The sequence below is a fragment of the Mirounga leonina genome, unplaced genomic scaffold (assembly GCF_011800145.1).
Source record: "Mirounga leonina isolate KUSES-001 unplaced genomic scaffold, KU_Mleo_1.0 Mir_154, whole genome shotgun sequence".
Lineage (NCBI taxonomy): Eukaryota > Metazoa > Chordata > Mammalia > Carnivora > Phocidae > Mirounga > Mirounga leonina.
In genome coordinates this window covers 43,295,019-43,316,069 of record NW_023270389.1, presented here as the reverse complement: position 1 = coordinate 43,316,069, position 21,051 = coordinate 43,295,019, and the positions used below count along the sequence as shown (strand labels likewise).

The window sequence follows — 21,051 nt, the reverse complement described above, 5'->3', positions numbered from 1 at the left end:
AGCAGAATCTTTTCCTCAGCCACTTGGCTAGATGGCCAATTCAGGATCTTAATTTATTAGATTTTTATTTATTAAAAAGCATGACACTGTACAACAAACTATTGATTTTACCTTAATTTCATAGCCGAAGAAAAAAAGACAAAAATATTAATTAAAACCCCACCCTGTTCAGGTTGTTCCAGAAATAAATCCTTCTTTATGCTGAGGAGATAGCACCAATTAACTCATATAAAGTGCTCTAATGGTTGGAAAGGGCAAAACAAGATGTTCAGAAAAATGTGAACTCTAGGACTCATTGCTATTTCTGGGGCACTTTAGTTTCCATTGCTTTGGTACCTCCATCTTAGACTTAAGAGTTTGACAAGTTAGAAACTGACCACAGGCATCTAAGAATTATTCTTTATTCAAAAACACATCCATGAAAAGCCAAGGAAGTACAAAGGCGAGCCTGCACCAACATCTTCCAAGACGAGATGGAAGCATCTCTGGTCTTTCCAGCAATTCCCACTGGTGTAATCATGACTCAACAGTCTGTTGCAATCAGGTGTGGAAAGGGGAGGAGTGACAGCTAGAATGCAAAGAAGTGTGCACAACCCAGAGCCATCCCGGCTTTGCCAAAAGCCAAGTGCCCCCCTGGGAGTGTCTTACAACATATGTTCTGTTGAGAAATGAGGTTGCAAACCAGGGGGTTATTGCAATAAAAACCACTTGTGATGAACAAGAGTTGTACCTTTAAATTTATTTTTTTAATGTTTGTCTTCCTTACTAGACAATCAACTCTGTGAGGGCAGAGACTATGTCACCACTGTACCCCAGCCCCTGACACACAGCAGGGACTCAATAAATATATGTTGTAAGGATGGATGGATGGATGGATGGATGGAAGGATGGAGTCTACCTGGCTCCAGTGTGAGTAGGAACATTCTCTGCTATAGGCAGAGAGAGTGAGAAAATAAAACACAAAGACACATACAATTTTTAGCATTTGAAAAGTGGGATTGAATAAGGACTAATAAATCTTCTAGATAATTGTACTTCTTTCAATGCCCAAGCTATATTTTTCTATCACTTTGAAACCCAAAAGTAAATACCTTCCCAAAGTTTGTTTTGCTGGTCGGAAATGCTTTAATAAAAATGTAGTCTCTAACTAGTCATGGCATCACCAGAGAAAGGATGTCACTTCCAGGCCCCAGAACTCAAAGGTGGCAGGACCCAAGCAGGCACCATTGCTCCAAATGGACCAGCCTTACAGCCTCTCACTCCACCACTGTTCACTTCTTCCAGCTTAAAAGTAGAGCACATGTTCACAAACTGGGTGGTAAGTGGGAGGAACTCTGGTCAACAAGAAGCTTGCATTGGACATTATAAGGCAACAGTATTTTACTGGCCACAGTGTGACTGGACTTCACTCTACTTCACCCTCTGTTCAGACATTGAGAAGAATTTTCTGGGTGGGCAAAGTAAAAAAAAAAAAAAAAAATTCCGTTGGTCACATTACCCAAAAAATAAGCTGACTCTAGCCCAGCAGCATCTGTCCATACTCCAGGACTCAGTCTGTGACTCTCCTGAGGCAAACACCTGGCCGTGCAGCTTGTCCTTCCGTCCAGTCTACCCTTCGGGGTCCAGGCCCTTGGCCAGTCTCATACCCAATGCTATCTGCCTCATTGCCCAAGTAGTATCACATTGGTGTAACAAGACATTTATCTGGCCAAGATCTCAGGGATGGGGTCAGGTTCAGTGGACCTGAGCATGCCCATTCAACATGTTCAAATGTCTCCATCCCACCCCAACCACATGAGATGGCTCCTGAATTATGCATCCCAAGAACCTCAGTTGGGAAATCTCTAGAGCAGATTCACTGTTGCTCAAGAGCCTGGGTATTGTAGCAGCCTGGAGGCAGGTTGTCCCTGATGTTCTCCAGGTTCTTCACGTCAGCTAGAATCCCATCTATGCTCATCTCCAGCACGTGGAGGTGGCCCTGCTGCCGACGTGCTCTCTCTTCCAGCTCTGACATCAAGGGCCTCAGCTGGCTGTTGATCTGAGTCTTGGCCCGGAAGAGCTTCTGCTCCAATAAGATCAGCTTCTCTTCATCCACACTGCCAGGCTGACCTATTTGAGGGAATGAGAAAAGAGTTAATATAGAAGAGCTGGGGTTAGATCTCCTTGAACACACGTGGGCCCTCTAGACCCTTAACTAGTTCCTGTTTCCACCTGCCCAGAGGAAACAGTATGCCGTGCTTATTCTAGGGGGATCTGGCTGGCTCAGGCGGTGGAGCATGTGACTCTTGATCTCAGGGTTGTGAGTTCAAGCCCCACGGGTGGTGTGGAGTTTACTTAAAATAAAAAACAAATAAATAAAAGCCTTATTTTACACTGGGATATTTTACACTTGGACCACAATATAATATAGATAATACAGAAAATGTTCCGAGAGCTCTAGCCTAGTTACTAGTTATGAACAGTCCAGTTCAAACCTCTGAGCTCTATAGTTAAGAAATGGGAAGCTTGGATTTCTCCTTTCACGTTGGGGCCAACAGTGCACGCTCTGAAAGGATGAAGGCTGAAGGTCACTGGAGACTGAGTACTGTCCAAGATGCCCTCCCTACACAGCTCACCCTCGGATCAGGACCAACTCCAAATTATGTTTATTGAACTACCCTTAGGAAATATCTTGCTATTTTCCATTAGAAGACCTTTAGAAACTGGCTGGGCTTTTGGGTTTATAGAGGCCAAGGTATGCTTTGCTATTTGGGGGATAGATTCCAGCTGTTTGGAAATGATGTAAGACTTCATTCTGGCCTGAGACAGTGGGAATCTGGCTAGATATTCGTTTATTTCCCGTATGAAATGTAGTCTTATTTGTTCAGGTATGTTTTACCCATACACAATCTAAAAGTAATGTCAGCACGAAGGGCACCTGGCCAAACCTGTTTGATGTGCATAGGGTCTGGGTGGCCTTTGGTCAATTCAAACTCAAGGTCAGGTTGCCTCCCATATCGGAGCTGCGGTGATAGCATTTGCCTGCCCGAGTTTATTGTGCCTGGGGGTGATGACATGGTGACTGGTCCAGGACTCCAGGGAGCAAACAGGAGAAACAACACCATAACAAAAATGCAGATCCAGTGGATCGGTCCTTCACCGAGGAGCAGGGGAGATTTCCAGCACTTCGGGGTCTATGACATGCCGAGAAAGTTAAGTAAGCTTGGGAACAAAACCACCATGTCCATGGAGAGGCGGTACAAACTGCTCAAAAAAGGGGCAGGAGCACTGGCAACAAAGAGATCTCACTTCGAATCCCACCTCCAAGTTTACTATGTGATCCATGGGACCCTATCAATCTCTCTGAGCCTCAGTTTACTGCTCCGTGAGATAAAATAATAAAAAAAAATAAAACCTGTCTCACAGGACCTTTAAAAGACTTAAGTGATATTACACCAGAAAACACCTGGCAGAGTGCCTGACACCTAGTAAATGTTTAATAATTCCCACCAACTTATTTCCCCCACACTCTCATTTTCTCTTGAAAGACCCTATTCGTTTCATTACCTTTTTCAGAACATTAAACAAAGCTGCTAAAATCTCCACTGGGGAGTTGGGTTGTTTGTTTTTTTTTTTTTTTTTTTTTTACCCTTAGAGGCTCTTTACTCTTTAGGGCTCATTGGACCACAAAGCAGACTCATTAGTATAACAACACAGACAATACTGATCTCCCAGGGTAAGTGAGGATGGTACTCCACAGAAAAATCAGATTTTAAAATTCTTCAGCTAGGGCGCCTGGGTGGCTCAGTTGGTTAAGTGTCTGCCTTCCGCTCAGGTCATGATCCCAGGGTCCTGGGACCGAGCCCCATGTCAGGGTCCCTGCTCAGCGGGGAGTCTGCTTCTCCCTCTTCCTCTTCCCCTCCCCCTGCTTGTGTGCTCTCTCTCAAAATAAATAAATAAATAAAAATCTTAAAGAAAAAAGTAAAGTTGTTCTACTGAACCTAAAAGGTAGAACCAAGCCTTTTCCGGAATGTGGCTGGAATCTGTGACTGAATCCTTTGTTCCCTATCTGCTGCAGTCCACGCTTGATAAAACGGGCCGAATGAGGGTTTGCTATCAGATTTACCAATCTGAAATGTTAATCCTCATCAGTTTTTTTGCGGGGGAGGAATTCTGTGGGTAAATCTGAATTCTTGCCACCCTGTGCCATCACATCTATTTTACTTGAAAATTTTGCAGTATCTCATGTACCTACTACCTTTACATTTCTTCTGGGCTATCAGCCAGGTAGGCCAAGTCCCACAGCTGGTTATATCATGGTATAACTGTGGGCTGGGGACAAACAGCAGAATCGGCAAGTGACTCTTGACTTCACAGGCTGGGAGACCTCCCCTCTCACCATTTCTACTGCCGCAGAGCCCAGGCTCTGTCATCTCCCTCCTCGATTCCCTCCGCCATTTCCAAAGTGGTCTCACCCTGCCTTTTGTCTAACCAAGGCTCCTCCACTCACTCGTGCAACTCCACTTAGTGATCTTTCTGAATCTTCGGTGATGATGTTATTCCTCTGCCCACAACTGCCTACAAGCTTCTCAGGATCAAGGTCAGAATCCTTAGCAGGACTGTTAAACTGTCCCGTCTTCTCTTGAGCTGTGAAGTTTGAATACCGCCTCCACAGTTTACTATGGGATCAGTGAGACATGACTAACCTCTGCGTGTTTCAATATACCTTCCCTAAATACACCCAGATCTTTGAGCTAAAGACTTTCACCTCCAAGGGCAACAGGTACGCAGTGATCCAACTTTAGATGGTAAAATAGAGTCCAGAAAATGTACAGTTGTGTGCCCAAAGTATCTGGGCCTAGAAATAAAACAAATTTCTGATACCCTTAAGGGTACCCTTAAGGCTTCCATTTATCAGGGCTAGGTCTCACTCGTCCTCTGGGAGCAGCCCTGGAGCACGGGGCTGGAAGTTTGTGGATACTCCACATACTTATTAGGTGTAGGATGCTGTCCAATGAGTTGAGTGTGTCTTGGATCGTAGCTCCAGCATTCTTGGCTCTGTTATCAACTCTTTGTGCTTCTGTAATTACCTGAAGAAAAAGAAATAGAAAGCAATCTTGAAAGGGTGTCTCTCATATTGGCGGTTTAAAGGAATCTCCCATGGAGAACGATGGGAACTGACCATCTGCACTGCGTCCATATCCAGGTCAAACTCTTGCTCCTTCCTGGCCAGCTCTCCTTCCACCTCCCTCACCTCACTCTTCAGTGTGGCCAGTCCCTTCTCCATGGCCAAGGCTCCATCTGCCGTCACATTGGCTTCCAAGTTCAGACTTCCTATCTCCTGGGAAAAGAAAGGGAGCCAGGGACGGGAGGAGAGAGAGGGGTGAGGCACAAAAACGTCCCAGGGACAAATAGAGAAAAAATAAACAGCTGCAGCCAGACCCTGCTGGAGTAAGTTAGATGAACAACAAGAGTCAGACTTGGAGACACACCCTTCCCCAAGCTCTGCTTCAAATAAATTAATTTGGGGGTATGTCTGTAGGGACTAGGAGGGTCAGCAGTGAGACACTGATTCCCTCACAGGTCAATGCTCACCAAAAAGTGAACGCGATAAAAACTATTTGGGAAAACCCAGAGGGTGAGAAATTCACATCATTTCCTGTCATAGTTCTTTGCGGCCACAGTCATTTGAGCAACTTTGCTGGGATCCTTGAGACAGTTGAGTTCAAGGTGCAGAGAATGAAAATGGGCTACAGCTGTGGCTTTTGTTTTTATTAGGACAAATTTTATCAATATCTTTACCCATAAGCTGTTATTAAACATCAAATTGCAGGTATCTCTGTGCTAAAAGCTATATTAAGAGAGCCACATGAAACTGGTCTCCACCCTCAAGGGACTTAAAGTTAGAAATTATTCTTGCAAATTACCAAGTGGTCCAAGAGAGAGGTCAAATAGTCCAGATACTAAGAGTTCCCCCTGAGCTTTCTAGAGTTGCATAAGCTTTCTAGAAGTCATGCCAAAATGAGAGCTAAGCAGCTCTCTTCCAGCCAAGAAGCACAGCTTCTACTACAGCATTTCACATAGGGGTTGTAGTGTATCTAGTCTATCTCTCCCCATTACACGGAATGCTCTTTGAAGAGAAGGACTGGGTCTTTCTCATCTTCATATCTCCAGCATCAAGCACAGCGCTGGCACATAGTGGAAACAACAACAAAAATGAATACGCAGAGCTTAGACATAGAAAATAGAGATAAGGGAACTAGAACTCCAGAATTTCATAATCTTGAGTCAAACACTGATGATTGTTGTTATGGGGTTGAACTGTATCCTCAAAAAGATATGTTCATGTCCTAAATCCCAGGACCTCAGAACGTGACCTGATTTGGAAGTAGGGTTGTTGCAGATTCAATTACTTAAGATAAGGTTATACTGGAGTCCACTGGGCCCCTAATTCAAAATGACCACTGTCCTTATAAGAAGGGTCAGAGATATGCAGGGAGAGAAACCCCACGTGATGACAGAGGCAGAGACTGGAGTGACGTCATTGCAAACCAAGCAACGGTAAGGAGTGAGAGTCACCACCAGAAGCTAGGAAGAAGCAGGCAACGTTTCTACCCAAGAGCCTCCAAGGGCCTGTGGCTCTGCTGACATCTTGATTTCTACTTCTAGCCTCCAGAACTGTGAGAGAATAACCTTCTGTTGTCTTAAGCCATCTAGCCTGTGGTACTTGTTACAGCAGCTCTAGCAACACTAATACAAGAGTTGATACAAAAACCCAATCTTGGATGGTTCTTCTCATGGTATTGTCCAAAAAGGGAGCTGAAAATGAAGGTTCGAGCTCTTGGTCAATGAAAGCCTTGTGACTCAACCAACAAAAGGGGGCACGTAAATGGCTCTGGGGCTGCCATGAACCACGACAGCACTCTGAGATCTAGGGGCCACAATGAGCCCGATGCTCTCTCTCTGCCCACACGACCCTTATGTTTGGGGCTGCTCATGCCAACCTGTGTTTCGATTTCTCTTTACCTGTTCTATCTTGTCAGTGATCTCCAGGGCCTCCCTGGCTGCGGTCTTGGCCCTCTGGGTGTCGGCAGCAGCACCGCCCAGGGCTGTTTCTGCTTGCTTGGTCTTGTCACTGGCATCTGCGACCTTCTGGCTGATGTAGGAGAGTCTCTTCATGGCCTCTTCCGCTTCTGCTTTTTTGTCTTCAACCTGCAAGTCAAACTCTGAAATGAAGACAAGGAAACAAAAGTGACTTGTGAAACTTACAAATGAAATTGGATGGGGCTGAAGTTTTTAAGAAAAATCCCAGGAAGAGGGTTATTACTGCCTGGGGGCAAGAGTGTGGGAAGTTGTGGCTGTTACTGCCCTTTCTTATCCAGCAGAAAGCCACTTAAAGGAGGCACTGAAAGGGCCATGATTAGATCGTTGCTTAGAGAAACTGACAATCAGCCTGCCCTGGGTCCCCACCACTGCAAGAGTATGAAGACCCCAAAGTAGATCAGAAATAGGTGAAATCTCTGAAGCCCAAAGTTTCAAGCCAGAGCCTTAAACCCGAAGCTGCCAATGATGAGAATTGTAGGTTGAACAGAATGGATAGAGAGGTTCTTTCTGTGAAGAAAATCCCAAGACTTGAGAAGTGTTTCTTTTTTTGTTCTTTCATGAAAAAACCTGAAATTGTAACCAAATCTCTATAAGGCAGAAACCCAGATTTCCTGGGATCCAGGTGCTGTGACAGTTTGTTCTATCATCACCACAAACAACCACATGGATTTTATCCTGGAATCAACCAGGCTACAAAAGAAAAGGGAAAAATATCTGTGTTGTAGTAGGATGTTGGATCTGTGAAGGACCTTAGAGATCCTTTAGCTCAACCTTCTTTCTTTAAAGAAGAGGATGTTAGGGTCTGGAAAGGCTGTGACTTGCCCCTGGTCACACAGTCTGCTCAGAGCCGTCATGCGGCCCAGCCAAGCTCAGAACTCAAGCCTTCTGACATCTAGTTAAATTCTTTCCACTACATCAAATATTAATACAATTTCTTACTTTAGGAAGGTATTTATTAAGTGTCTGTTAATATCCCAATGTACCTATCATTTAAAGAGATGCACAGGGATTCAAAATAAATCAAAGTTGTGGTTATTCCTTTAACATATCAAGTGACTGAACCATGAAATGCTTACCTCTGAGGTTCTTTAGGATGTTCTCAACTTCATAAAAAGTGGCATTGCCCATACTTAGTGCTTCTTGGGCTCTGCTTTTAGCAAGGTTGGCACGGGAAAGTAGCTGATCTGATGTCTGTAAACAGGCAGACAATAAAATTAAAATGTAACATACACCTAGGAGAAGCATTCTGGCCAGCAGAATCACTCGAACACATTTCTCTTCGTGACAACTGAGTGCTGTGATTCACCAGAAAGTCTAGGGGTGCTGTCGTAAAGCCCTCCACCATCTGGGACAGAGCAAACTTTATATACCAATGACACATCCTGTATAGGGAACAGTCTCAAATTCCAGTCCACTATCAAGGACAAGTACAGTTTTGCAAATCATAATTTTGTACTCTAGATACTTCCTAAAGCCAAGCTAGTAGAAAAAGCTGGACCAAAACTGAACTCAGGAGGCCTGAGTCCTATTCCTAGGCTTGAGGGCTGATTCAGTGGGTAGAACAGAACTAATTACATCAAGCTGTCTGTATCTCAGTTACTCCATCTACAAGCAGTGGTACCATGACCTTCAGAGAGTTTCCTAGGGTTGCATATTTATGGCCTCTTGCCATATTTATTCATATGGTAGGCATCCAGTACCTGTTGGTTGAGTGAATGAGTTAATAAAAGGATACCTGTCTCCCACTCTTTCCATTCTGTAAGAGCTGCTGGGTTTCTTCTTCCCAGTTTCCCAGACTGCTTTGCACATGCTTGAACTCATCCATACGCCTAGTCACCAGGCTTGAGAGAGAGTCAGTTTTTTGTTTGATCCTCTTCACTTCTACCTGTAAGCCCAAAGACATGAAGGAGTCTGACTTTCTGCCCACCAGTCGCCACACCAGCCTTCTTAGGAGCTTGAAAACAACAGCAATCCAGACACAAAGTTTAATAGAAATGAAGCAAAATGCCTAAATGATAGTCAGGTGGCAGTTTCCCCCAGCATCAAACAGGTCTTGTCTCTCTCTCTCTCTTTTTAAATTTTACATGTTGGTTTATCCATGCATGGAAACACTTTTATGGGAATCATTGTGAGTGCTTTTTGCATAGGTAGAAAGCTGAATCTTCTTAATCTAATACATTTGTAATAGTTAAAGGAATCAATGACAGAAACAATGTAAAACTTCTGAGAAGAACAAAAGTCTTCTGAATGGCTGTACATAGAAATGTACTATAGTTTGGACCCAAATGTAAATATCAAGCTTTCAGTAGTCCCCACAAGTTTCAGTAGTCCCCAAAACTAAGGAGATATAAAATTGTTATCCACTAATAGGTTCAGGATGTGGGCTAAGGCTTTTTCAGAGGCAGAGACTGGAGTTTAAGAACAAGGAAATGGTTAACAAGAAGGATATTCTTCCTAATCAAACACAAGAAAGGTCCCCGTGGAGGAAAAGCTGAATGACTGAACCATAGTATGGAACCCCCAGAGAAGCAAGCACTGTGGCCCTTCTTCTGTCCATCAAGCACATCAGTACATGCCCTCACCTGAAAAGCCTGATCATTGACTCCTGGCAGCTGAGACACGGAATTGAGAAGGCGAAGGCTATGCTGATAAGACCTATCTGCTTCAATGTCAGTTTGAGTGGCCTCCCCCGACAGTTGCTGGGCCAGGGACTTGGCTTTCTCCAACCTGCAGGGTGGGGAGAAAGAGAACTTTGAGGAATCACTCTTTTTATTAAAAAACATTCATCTTGGGCGCCTGGGTGGCTCAGATGGTTAAGCGTCTGCCTTCGGCTCAGGTCATGATCCCAGGGTCCTGGGATCGAGTCCCGCATCGGGCTCCCTGCTCCTTGGGAGCCTGCTTCTCCCTCTGCCTCTCTCTCTCTCTCTCTCTGTCTCTCATGAATAAATAAATAAAATCTTTAAAAAAAAAAAACAAACATTCATCTTGTTGTGTAAAAAGTATGCAGTTGGAGTTACCAGAAGAACCGAATGAGGTTATGTGACAGATATGTGTCCCTCTCCACAAACTAAACATAAGCCTTAAAGTTTATACAGGTTGGGTTGGAAGAATTCCGCCCAAGTTTCCCAATTCTTGATAAAATATTCTTTTCCATTTACTCAACCACCACAACTTCTCCGAGCATTGCAATCTCTCAGTCAAAACACAAGTGTTACTTAATCAGTCCTTTCTTCTTCCAGACATAAAGGCATGTCTCTTCCCCCAAATTAACACTCTCATTCTCTCGTCCCTTAGGATTAATATCTTTTAATGAAGCACGGTGCCCCTCGAACGTGGTTTGCGCTACACCCTGGAGGGACGCGGATTATCTAGGCCCAGGTGAGGACCCCTCGAACGTACTTTCCCATGAGCCCTTGCACTGCGGAGCCGTCCGGGCTGCCCATGCCGCCTCCTTCCTGCAGGGCCTTGTGTGCCAGTGACAGCGCTTGTTTGGAATAGTCCTCGGTTTCCCTTACCAGCCGCTCCATGTTACTGGCTGACTCAACATGGCTGAAAGGATTAAAAACAAAGAATTGGAGTTTTCATAGCAAGGGCTTCCTTTAGGTCTTTTATTGGAAGGAAGGGAGAGGAGTAAGGGAACTGGTTTGTCTAGAAAAACCAAAGAGAATTGACCCAGATTAGACGGAATTACAGGATCTGTCAGGAAGCAGGAGGGGTGCTGGAGATGGAGCTCGTGTCTTAGACCCTAGCTGGTGATCTTTTCCGTTTACAGCGTAACCAGGGGAGCAGGGTGTGGGGCGGGGAGACGGGTGCGAGCAGTCTCAGGGGGATAAAGTATTGCATTTATAAGCTGTTTTGTGCAGGAAGAAACCACTAGGTCTTATTTCATCCGGGACCCACCCCTCTCCCCTCACTTTTGCTGAAACTCTACATTGGGTCCACCACTAGAGGGGACAGAGCCTGTCAATAAAAGTCCCCCAAACGCTTACAAAGTGATCAAAACAAACAAAACAACAACAAAAAACAAGCTCAGGAGGCAGTTTATGCTACAAAACACAAATCAACCTCCTTCACTGACTGAATTCCATCTGGGATTAGCAGAGCCTGCCACCCTGCTGAGCACTCTGCTAGGAGCAAACCTCTTTAACACGGTAGGATTTACAGTCAGGCAAGGACTAGGGAGCTGCCTGTTATCCCTGGGGCCCTGCAGAGCCGGTTTTGGGGAGGAGGTTCCCTCTCTGCAGTCTTGGCTCCCACAGGCTAGCAAACAACTCGTTGCTACTTGTTCCCAGGCTTGATGTGGGAGCCTGGGAGTCCCTCAAAGCTGCAGAACGTTCTTTTCCAAAGGCTGATTCATTTCACGGGGCCCGAAAAATCACATCTGACATACACCAGAGCCATAGAGTGAGTCATAGAAAAATCTGGGGTAAAAAACACCCCCACCCCCAACACTTGCCAAATGACCATGCCCAGTGGCCACCTACATAGGCTAAAAGCCAAGATGTTTTAAAAAAAGGCTTCAAGGCAAGGAAAGGGCTGCAAAGGTGCCGAGAGGTAATGAATATGTTGCTTAGGTCCTGAATACCCTACCATCTTGTTCAAGTCTGGCCTTGCAGAGGTAGTCCGAAGCAGGGGTCTGCTTACCTGTCTGCCAATCTTGTGGCCTCCTGGGCCAGGCTTTTAAAACCATTTGGCCCCATGTAGTGCTCTGAGGAAGGAATGTTCTGTGGAAAAAGGAGAATTGGTTAAAGCTTTGCACTCAGCCCTGGAGCCTACGTAGGTTCTGCATCTGTCCTGTTAGAACTAGTTGTCATTAGCCACAGAGCATTCTACACCCTGACACATCAAGAGTCCCTAGTCACCATAATCATTACATTAAAAAAAAAGGTATAGACAAGAATAAAGTAGAAATCCAGGGCTCCTGGGTGGCTCAGTTAAGCGTCTGACTCTTGATTTCAGCTTAGGTCATGATCTCAGGGTTGTGAGATTGAGCCCCACACTGGGCTCCCTGCTCTGCGGGGAGTCTGCTTGAGATTCTTTCCCTGTCCCTCTCCCTCAGCCCCTCCTCTGCTCGCTCTCCCAAATAAATAAATAAATAAATCTTTAAAAAAAAAGAATAAAGTAGAAATCCAATTTAAAAAAACTGTAAATAGAAATAGATTCATTTAGGGGCGCCTGGGTGGCTCAGTTGGTTAAGCGACTGCCTTTGGCTCAGGTCATGATCCTGGAGTCCCTGGATCGAGTCCCGCATCAGGCTCTCTGCTTGGCAGGGAGTCTGCTTCTTCCTCTGACCCTCCCGACCCTCCCCCCTCTCATGTGCTCTCTCTCTCAGTCTCTCTCTCTCAAATAAATAAATAAAATCTTAAAAAAAAAAAAGATTCATTTAAAAATATATACATATTAAATGTATTTTCATATGTATTTAAAGTCAACAGACTATATACCAAGTTTCAATGATGGTTATTTCTTAATAATGGGATCATAGGGGATTTTTATTTATTTTCTAAATTTTCTACAATAAACATTATTTTTGTAATAAGGGGAAAAAATCAATACACATTATTCTTTAAATCCTTCATTTTGCCAGCATACCTGATTATCTTCCAATATCCTTTATTCATCTTCTACCCACCCACTTACACTTTTGTCACCATTGCCTTCTTTACTGAGAAAGAGAAGAGGGCCCATTCAAATCTCTCCCTCCTGTCACACTCCAAACGACATCATTAAGAAAATCACATTGGCAACAATTTTTTCCCCTTTTCAGAATCCTGTCTTCACTGGATTCCTTCCTTCTCCCCACCATTCCTCCCATTTCATTTGTTCATGAAATGAACATTCACTCATTCATTCCTTCATTCATTCATGCGGCAAACGTATCACAGCCACACACGTGCCGGGGGCTGAGAATGCAGACGTGAGCAAAACTAAATCCTGCCCACTAGGAGCTAACAAGCTAGGAGGTGTGCAGTAAGAAGGGAGAAGAGAGAGGGCCAACATGAGGTTATGGCTAATAAGAAATGAGCTAGGAAGAAGAACATAAATGCAGTAAAATGGGAAATTGCAGGAAGCCCAAGAACACAAAGAACGGGTACGCCTATTTCAAGGAAGAGAAGTTCAGCTCTCTACCAGGTAGACCGGAAAATGTGAGAGACGGCGGGTGGGTGCCCCGATATGGCAGTGATCCTCAGTACCCTGAACCCGGCGGCACCTACAGTGTTTCTCAGGGAGGCCTCGCTCTCCTCCAGGCTCAGGTGCATCTGAGTGACCAGTCTGTGAGTATCCTGAACTCGGTTCTGATACTGACTGCCCAGGGCCCGGATTCTTTCCATAGTCGTCTTGAGGTCATTGAGGCGGTTCCGGTAGCTATTCTCTTCGCTCCTTGCCTTGACCAACTGGAGACTGAGAGATTTACTAGCACCTGGTGCCAACAAGGAAAAGGAGGATGAGCACTTTTGGAGTCAGCACAGAGGAATAGGACATGAGGGAGGGTTGAAGAGTGACTTTGACTGGCTAACGGCAAAATGGTAAAAACCCAATAAATGAATGCATGCAGCCACTCTCTTATCACCATCATTCAGGTCCCAGGAGATCACAGTCCTTTTATCTCTCCAAGTGCTGGACAGAGACACCCACTGAACTGATACCCAACAGAAGATTATAAATTCCCTTCTGTCTAAAGGGCAATTGGCCTTCATCACCTTCTGAAATCTGGGCTTCTCTCAGAATGTCCCGAAGGGCCTGCTCAACCTGCTGCATCCTGCCCTCCAGCTCTGTGTCAGGCTCCACTCCGTCACCACCCTGAGCCCTGGAAACCAGGGCCTCCAGGCTCTGCAGCTGCTGCATAAACTGCTCCATCTGAAACCACACAGGAAAGAGAGTCAGAACAGGTGGTGGGGATCACAGTCCGATACCAGGTACTCAGGGGAGAACATCTAAAAGCCCAGAAATGCTTGGCATGTCATGGCAGTTAAAGATGCTAGAGCCTAGAGTTTGAATCCTGGCCCCACTACTCGTTAGCTGTCAGTGTGACCTTGGGCAAGTCGCTTTCATTACCCATTAGATGGGGATAATAATAATATCTCATAGTTATTACTTGGACAAAGTGAGTTAGTATTTGGATAGTGCTTGGAACAGTGTCTGGAACAAAGAAAGTGCTATAGAGGGCAGGTTAAATAGAAAAGTTAACAAAAAAACCGAGTTTGTTCTACCTTTGGGGTTCTGTTTGGGCCTTTTCTTCCTTCGCCCTTCACCCCAACAAAATAACAATAATTAACAACAACAATTTCATTCTTCTCTGGAATGTGAATGAGAAATTTCTGGAGGCCATTCTTGTTTGAGCAGCCTTGACACCTTTTAGACTCCTCAAATCTTCTACATATTTACGTTTTTCTTCATTTGTTTTACAAAGACATCTCTTGGAAAAAATCCAGCTAGGAAGTGGCATGTTGTAAGTGTAAAGAGTACTGAACTGAGCAAAGTCTCCAAACATTTGCAATTCTTCAGTCACGTGGCCAGGTGGAACCAAGAATCAGGGAATTCAGGGTGGGACTCTTGGTTCCACCTGGCCACGTGACTGAAGAATTGCAAATGTTTGGAGACTTTGCTCAGTGACTGACTTTAGAATGCCTCCTCTTGCAAATTGACTCATCAAGAGTACCAAATCAGACAGTATCTTCAAAACGGATCTTGAAAATAGTGTATATAAGAGCACAAACCTGAAGCATTATTACTACTATATGGAAGTTTTTAAAGAAAGAAATAGTAATCTCCACCCTCATCCCCGGGAGATTAAGAGGGTCCTAGATTTGTGACAGACCCACCCAGTAGACACCTAACAATTTTACTCATGGGGGTGAGCGTTGGGTAGCATGCACACCTGTATCTTCACTTGATTATAGCAAGCTGGACAGCTGGTTAGTGCTGCATGCTCACAGGTGAGGCCGCCAAATCCGGGCTTGCAAACACAGTTGCCATCATTTCTACATTCCCCAGGCTCTGAGCCCGCTGGGTTGCAGTTGCAAGCTAGAGACAAAACACAGACAAACAGAAAGCATTCATATCAAGCTAATTCTAGAAACTGGAGGTATGGCAAAGATAAAAGGAAGTTCAAGTCACCAATGGCAAAGTCAGTTCACATTGTGCTAGATTCATCTCTTGCCTGTGCCTCTAAGCACATTTATAATATAGATAGATCTTAGGAATCATCTAGAAGTTTGTTTGGTGTGGGTGTGGATAAAGAGATCCTACAACAGTCCACCCTTTCTGGTGGCACTTATTCTTTTTTTCCTCCCATTAAATTGTGAGCCTGTTGGATATTCTGCAGGCACTCTAGCTTTGCTCAAAAGGGGAATAACATGTCTTCTGGGCCTATTACATGCCAGATGTAATCTCTCTCTATTTTACAGATGAGGACTATGAGCTCAGAGAGGTTGAGTAATCTATCCTAGGTCACACAGCAAGTAAATGGTAAACCGGAATGAGAGCTTGGAAAGAGGCATTGCTCTTTTCCTTTTGCTCTGCTGCCTTTGATGTAGGAAATGCAGTTAAAAAAAAAAAACAGTACCTTTATTCATCCATACTGATTGCGCACCTACTACGTGCCACACTGTTCTAGGAGCTGAGGATATACCAGTGGGTGAGACACTGCACTAAGGGAGTTACGGTGATTCTCTGGGTTGCTCTATGGCGCTCACAAAACACTCGGCACACAGTAATATGATCACATATCTAAGTATGCTGTCATTATGTGCTTACATACTTGTGTGTCTTCCTTATTAGCATATGATCTCTTTGGGGGCTGGAACTGACTTATGACCTCAGTATGTAGCTGCACATTGGGTCCATGGTAGTAGGTGCTTGACAACAGATGGTGGAGTGAAGAAATGTACAGTCTAAAGCCAGTGAAGTCTCTATTAATAGCACCTTGTAACTAGTATTCTATCCTTTACAGTGTACCTTCTCAGATGCTATTTTATTTCATATTTGCAACCACTTTGAGTTAAATATTATTCATCTGTATGAAGAAACTGAGGCTCAGAGAGATTAATTGGCATAACCAGTGTAATACGATCGGTATGGTAAAAAACTAGACTTGAACTCAGTACTGTTCATAGCATGTGGGCTCTTTCCTTATCATGGGGTACTTTCTAGCACATCAGAGCTAACCCACAGGTTGGGGTTAGGGCAGGTGGGATTTGTGTTCCTGGGTGGAAGCCCCAGGTTGCACAGGGGTCCTCAGGCATTTCCAGGGCTGGGGATTCTGGGGTGAGTGGGAGGTGCTGGGCTCCCTGCAGACCTCCTGGGGAACCAGGAGCCCTCCCATCTGGGTGCCCAGAGGCCCTCTCTGGCTCTGTTATAATAAACAAGCCCCTGAGTTCTGGGCACCAGGGCTAGTCTGGGACCTTTGTGACTGAGGGGTGAGTCTGTGGGGCAGGCCAGCACCCTAAAACTGAATTTGAACTTGCCTAGAACTAAACTTGCCTCCTGAATATAACACGTACGGAGGCTTGATAGAAGGGTCGGGCAAGAGGACCAATGTATACATTTACACTTTGATCTGAAGCAGCCCTAAGGAATGCACCCTGATAGCCGTGAGGTTGAGGCCAAGTCTCGTTAGTAGAACTTGGAACTGTTACCTTTGTCTACATCAATTACACTGATTTCCTGAGAGGGTCTTTTAAACTGCTGCCCACCCTCCCACCCCACCCCCCACCCCCCTGCCGCGTGTGTTCGGGCTTAGTCTCAAGTCCTTTCCTGCTGTCCTGGAACAAGCTTGGCAGCACGCCTGCCAGCCTTGGAATGAGGCATATGGCCTGGCCCCATTCCATCTCCTCTTCCACTCAGGAATGTAAACTCAACCTTTTTCTCTTCTCCCACCCAGCTTTAACCCATTCGACATCCTCCAGCTCTGCCTTCCAGAAGCCTGCTGCAGGGGTCTTAAGGCCTTTGACAGGTGAAGGGTCCAGACTGTTCATAGGCCAGTTGGTCAGAGAAACCAAAGCAGCCCCCTCTTACCTGCTGCTGGCCTCGCCGATCAGTATGTTCCTACATGTGTACACGCTAAGCTTACACGCATACACGTGCGTGCGCACACACACCCCACCTGTCCAGCTGTCTGGGGACGCAGTCCTACCTCGACACTTGTCCGCTGGGTTGGGAGCCAACGGGTCCCCAAAGTAGCCTGCTTTGCACTGGTCACAGTGGACACCCGCCGTGTTGTGGATGCACTTCAGACACCTGCCCGTCAGGCGGTCGCAGTTCCCAGAGGCACTGGGGTCCACATTGTTGTTGCACTGACAGGGCTGACAAGGCCTTACTGGGCCACGTTCCCCAAAGGGGTCCCCAAAGTATCCATCGGCACAGAGCTCGCAGCGGGCCCCTGGAAGGAACAAATGCCCAAGCCTGAGTGGTCATCTGCTGGCAGCAAGACCAGTCGTCCTTCTAGAAGAGGTTCCCACCCTGGACCCCAGAACAGTAGCCTCAGGGGCAGGTGCTCAGGGCAAGGGCTTGGCTCTTTCGCTCCACGGTGGTCCCCGATGTTGGAACACAGCAGCCCTGCTAGAAGGCTTCCTGCCAGCTAACTAGGTGGTTGGGGAAAAGTCAGTTTTATAGCAATACCACTGAGGCTGTCGCTGAAGAATTAACTCTTCTTTCAGACGGGCCAGCAGAGGGATGTGCCTTTATTCTTTTATTTTTTATTTTTTTAAAAAATAATCTCCACACCCAACGTGGGGCTCGAACCCACAACCCCGAGACCCAGAGTCGCATGCCCTACCGACTGAGCCAGCCAGGCACCCCAGGAGAGAGATGTGACATTTAAAAGGCCACTAAGTTTCCCTTCTGTACCCTGGTTCATTGTGTAGAGCTTAGTTAAACCACGTATTTCGGGGCGCCTGGGTGGCTCAGTCGATTAAGCATCTGCCTTTGGCTCAGGTCATGATCTCAGTCTTGGGATCGGGTCCCGAGTTGGGCTTCTTGCTTAGTGGGGAGCCTGCTTCTCCTTTTCCTCCTCACTCATGCTCTCTCTCACTATCTCTGTCTGTCTCTCTCTCTCAAATAAATAAATAAAATCTTTAAAATAAACCACGTATTTCATCTGAAAACTTCATCTCCTAGTGACAAACCTAAAACAACGTTAACCGTACGTACATCCCCTATAAACCATGCCCTGCCCTTCCTCAATCCACCCTTCGGGAGCATTCTTATCTTTAGAATGAGGCCTTCTACAGTAACCCTAAGTAATTATAATCCCCTAGAGACTGTTTGGAATAGCAGCCACTGACGGGAATTCATGGTGCCGGCACGGGGTCAGCAGTGTGGGGCCTTACCCGTGACCCCCTGGGGACAGTTATTGCACACGACCTCCTCTGTCTCTGGCATGACAGAGCAGCTGAACCCATTGTGGCAGGGACACGGCTTGCAGCTGCGGGGGTCATGTGGGTCGTTGTAGAAACCGATGGGGCAGTCGGCGCACTCGATGTCAAGGTTTTCATCCCCTGAATAACAGTCTCCTGGGAGGCAGAGGAAGAAGGGAGGGCAGAGAAACGAGCAGGGTAAAACAATACACTTCCTGTAATATGGGTGATGCATGGGAGGCAGAGCTCTGGAACCAAAATCTTCCTTTCTGAAGCTTTCCCCGAAGTGCCTGAGCACCGGCATTCACCTTTGCCCCAGTACCAACTCTAAAGCTGGCCATGACCCTGACTCTTATGCGGCTCCCCCATGCTCAGTAGACCTAGCTTCCTTTCCCACCCATAATGTAACACTTTCCTCCCCCACCCCCCCACCCCCCCACCCCATGGCCTGACACCATTTGTCCGCACATTCATTCAGGCCCTGACATTGCCTTTGATCTCTCCAAACAATTGAAACTTGACACCAACAACACCCCCAGCACTGAACCATGACAGCCGTCTCCTGTAACCTGGTACCTTTCCCACACCCTCGCGGCATGTTCCATAATGAAAAGGAATGAGTGTAAGAAAGCCCCATGTCCATCTTCTCTGACTCCAGCCCTACCTTCCTAATCCTTTCCCATCTCCGAAGTGAGTGCAGGCAGAGTCCTCCTTACACAGCTCTGTCTCTTGCACGGGAGACCCCAGTCACCTGACCGCCCCCGGCCACCCGGGCCAGGTGTCCTTTCACGCACCTGTGTCTGGATCGCAGGCTCCTCCCCCCTGGCAGTTACACGGAATACAGGTGCCAAAAGGTCCCAGTCTGGCAGAATCTCTTTTGTAGCCGGAAGCACAATCCTGGCAGAACTGGCCCTTGTAGCCAACGGGACACACGCACTGTTCGACCCAGGGAGCCGGGGCTCCGGAGATGGGGCGGGCTGAAATCAGGGTCACGTTGTCGAGGTACCCAGTGCCTGCCACACAGAGATCGGGTTAGAAGGAGCAAGTGGTGAGGTCGAAAGATCTAAAGGCAGGCCGCTCTTTGGATTTTATTTTTCTTAACTCGCTAAAAAAGACAGGTGGCGTTCACTCACTATGCCCTGGGTAGACGTACCGCCATCCGTCCTGACTGACGCACAGGCCGTGGTGTCAGGAAAGGCAGCGTTTAAATTTCGGCTCCACCCTGGCTAGCTGTGCGAATTGGGCAAGTCACACAACTTGCTACCATGGTGTTTCCTCAAGCGTGGAAGAGAAGTAACAGTGGTGGGGACCTCCCATGTTGGTTGTGAAATGAAATGAGACAATGCATATATTATAATGTGCCTGGCTCGAAGTAAAGATTCAATAAAATTGTTAATGAACACCTTTTCTATATCCTGTTGGGCTTGCTTCGTTAGTGATGTGGAAATTAGGCATGCCAGTGAGCGATGCTTCCTGTTCATGTAAGTGCTAAAAAACTCAAGGAACTCACATTTACAGAATCCCAGCTGGGATCAGAGTCCCCCCCGTGTGAAGTTCAATAAAAGGAGTTAAAAGAGTACAGGTAATGTCTGAATACGGTAGCACTGAGTATAATCCCCAAGGAGCAGCAACTCAAGGAATAGAGGGCTGAGTTGTAGATGCCATTTCCTAGCGAAGGGGACAAGCCCATTTGTTGTAGATTATCTTCTTCAAATAATCAGCTTTCATCTAAATCTGGAGACTCTTAAGCAAAGGAGCATCATCCACTCTTCATTGGTGTTAACTTCTTTTTAGAGGAACATTACTTTTAACAACTTCTAGAATATAAGAATTTAGACCTAATCGGAGATCCTCCATCCAAACCATCAAGTAGTTTACCTACTTGTTTGGAGACTGTCACCACCTCAGGAAGCTGAGACAAACTCAAACCTAAGAGGGAAATTCATTTCCCTTCGTCACTTACTGTATTCTCCGTAAGTAGCTCGGATCCGCAGGGCTGTGAGGTTACGCAGTAACCTCCGATACTCGAAGTAACTGAGCTGGGGACTCCAATTACTGCTTGGACGTTCATTTAATCTGAGGGATTTAAAGCCCAAAGCTTAAAAATACAACTCTTAACAGTCTTATAATTTGTATACACGATATAAATTATGCCCAAGAAGGTGGGAACCACTAAGCCCCTTCACGGCCCTGCCTAGAGGGGGATGAAGGGATGGGTAGCTGCATCCTTGTAGGCTTGAACTTGGAGTTTGCTCTCTCTGCAGGGAGCATGAACCCCACAGGAAGTGATGGAGGGCATCCCAGTGCAAGCAGCCCAGCCCCAGGGGTCATGGCATCCAGTGCTGGCCTGAGTCCTCAGAGACCACTTTCTATTCCTGGCCACACAAAACTTAGTATCAGGAACATTGCTGAGTTCAAGAAGCTCTGACCTTCAAGAGAGCTACCATTAATTTTTGGTTTTGTTGTTTAAATGGTTTGTTAACTGAGCACATTTCACCTACTCTTTTCAAAAGTCAGCTTTCACGGTCTACATTGGACACGTCCAATACTTCTTCATTTAGCATGATGATATCTCACAGCATCATATCATCTTCCCCTGCACTGGTCTTTC

The 21,051-nt window shown here is 46.0% G+C and overlaps 1 protein-coding gene across 6 annotated transcripts in view; it reads right to left on the bottom strand.

Moving 5' to 3' along the window:
- Nucleotides 1–1,421: 1,421 nt before the first annotated feature.
- LAMC2 (laminin subunit gamma 2) overlaps nucleotides 1,422–21,051 on the bottom strand; it is a 53,428-nt gene continuing 33,798 nt past the window's right edge. For 4 of the 6 annotated variants that reach the window (XM_035010613.1, XM_035010610.1, XM_035010611.1 and 1 more), the window contains 16 exons: nucleotides 20,404–20,516; nucleotides 19,235–19,453; nucleotides 18,414–18,596; nucleotides 17,219–17,464; nucleotides 14,963–15,108; nucleotides 13,785–13,941; nucleotides 13,299–13,504; nucleotides 11,728–11,807; nucleotides 10,483–10,632; nucleotides 9,666–9,810; nucleotides 8,819–8,968; nucleotides 8,160–8,274; nucleotides 7,006–7,205; nucleotides 5,162–5,320; nucleotides 4,970–5,069; nucleotides 1,422–2,109 (listed from right to left, as the gene is read on the bottom strand). In XM_035010613.1, coding sequence (XP_034866504.1) covers nucleotides 1,856–2,109; nucleotides 4,970–5,069; nucleotides 5,162–5,320; nucleotides 7,006–7,205; nucleotides 8,160–8,274; nucleotides 8,819–8,968; nucleotides 9,666–9,810; nucleotides 10,483–10,632; nucleotides 11,728–11,807; nucleotides 13,299–13,504; nucleotides 13,785–13,941; nucleotides 14,963–15,108; nucleotides 17,219–17,464; nucleotides 18,414–18,596; nucleotides 19,235–19,453; nucleotides 20,404–20,516 — 2,623 coding nt within the window. In that variant the 3' untranslated portion in view covers nucleotides 1,422–1,855. The remainder of the gene's footprint in view (nucleotides 2,110–4,969; nucleotides 5,070–5,161; nucleotides 5,321–7,005; nucleotides 7,206–8,159; nucleotides 8,275–8,818; nucleotides 8,969–9,665; nucleotides 9,811–10,482; nucleotides 10,633–11,727; nucleotides 11,808–13,298; nucleotides 13,505–13,784; nucleotides 13,942–14,962; nucleotides 15,109–17,218; nucleotides 17,465–18,413; nucleotides 18,597–19,234; nucleotides 19,454–20,403; nucleotides 20,517–21,051) is intronic. The other 2 variants (XM_035010608.1, XM_035010607.1) reach the window with 1 other exon arrangement.